The 438-nt window shown below is 51.4% G+C and overlaps 2 protein-coding genes across 2 annotated transcripts in view; one reads left to right on the forward strand and one right to left on the reverse strand.

Annotated features, from left to right (window-relative positions):
• Nucleotides 1-438, reverse strand: part of PIGH (phosphatidylinositol glycan anchor biosynthesis class H) — a 174541-nt gene that overhangs the window by 106508 nt on the left and 67595 nt on the right. The gene's annotated exons all lie outside the window — the stretch shown is intronic.
• The window catches only part of PLEKHH1 (pleckstrin homology, MyTH4 and FERM domain containing H1), an 82415-nt gene that overhangs the window by 36643 nt on the left and 45334 nt on the right, over nt 1-438 (forward strand). The window contains 1 exon segment of the mRNA XM_006021407.3: nt 1-100. This exon segment is cut by the window's left edge and continues 12 nt beyond it. Coding sequence (XP_006021469.2) covers nt 1-100 — 100 coding nt within the window.

Here is a 438-nt window from a genome sequence, read left to right on the forward strand (position 1 = left end):
TCCTGGTTCAGGACAAAAAAAAGCTGAAAGTCCTGAAAGTCTAGTACTAGATCCAGGATGCAAACCTCCCACTCCACCACTGCACAGATTCCCATCATGGGTAAGACATGAAGGGGACACTGCCATTGAGGACTTGGGACAGGGCTAAAACAAGCCAGAAAGGTCCCAGTCCCTTCTAGAACCTGGATTGGAGACCAGTATTCACCTGCCATCAGTCAGAACCTATGAAAGCCACCAAAGCTTAGGGGCATTGTGACAGGTCGTCACTCTGGGCTGCCCTTAATGTGGCCCACACACCTGTCTCTAGGGCAACCGCCCACCTACTCTCCTGCCACGCCTTGTTCTCAATTAATTAATTAGTATTAATTAGCAGGAGGCTGCCCTTAGCACCCCCTAGCGGCGGGGCAGTATATCTGCGGCTCCGTTTCCTTCCCTACA

This window comes from Alligator sinensis, unplaced genomic scaffold (genome assembly GCF_000455745.1).
Source record: "Alligator sinensis unplaced genomic scaffold, ASM45574v1 scaffold768_5, whole genome shotgun sequence".
Taxonomy (NCBI): Eukaryota; Metazoa; Chordata; order Crocodylia; family Alligatoridae; genus Alligator; species Alligator sinensis.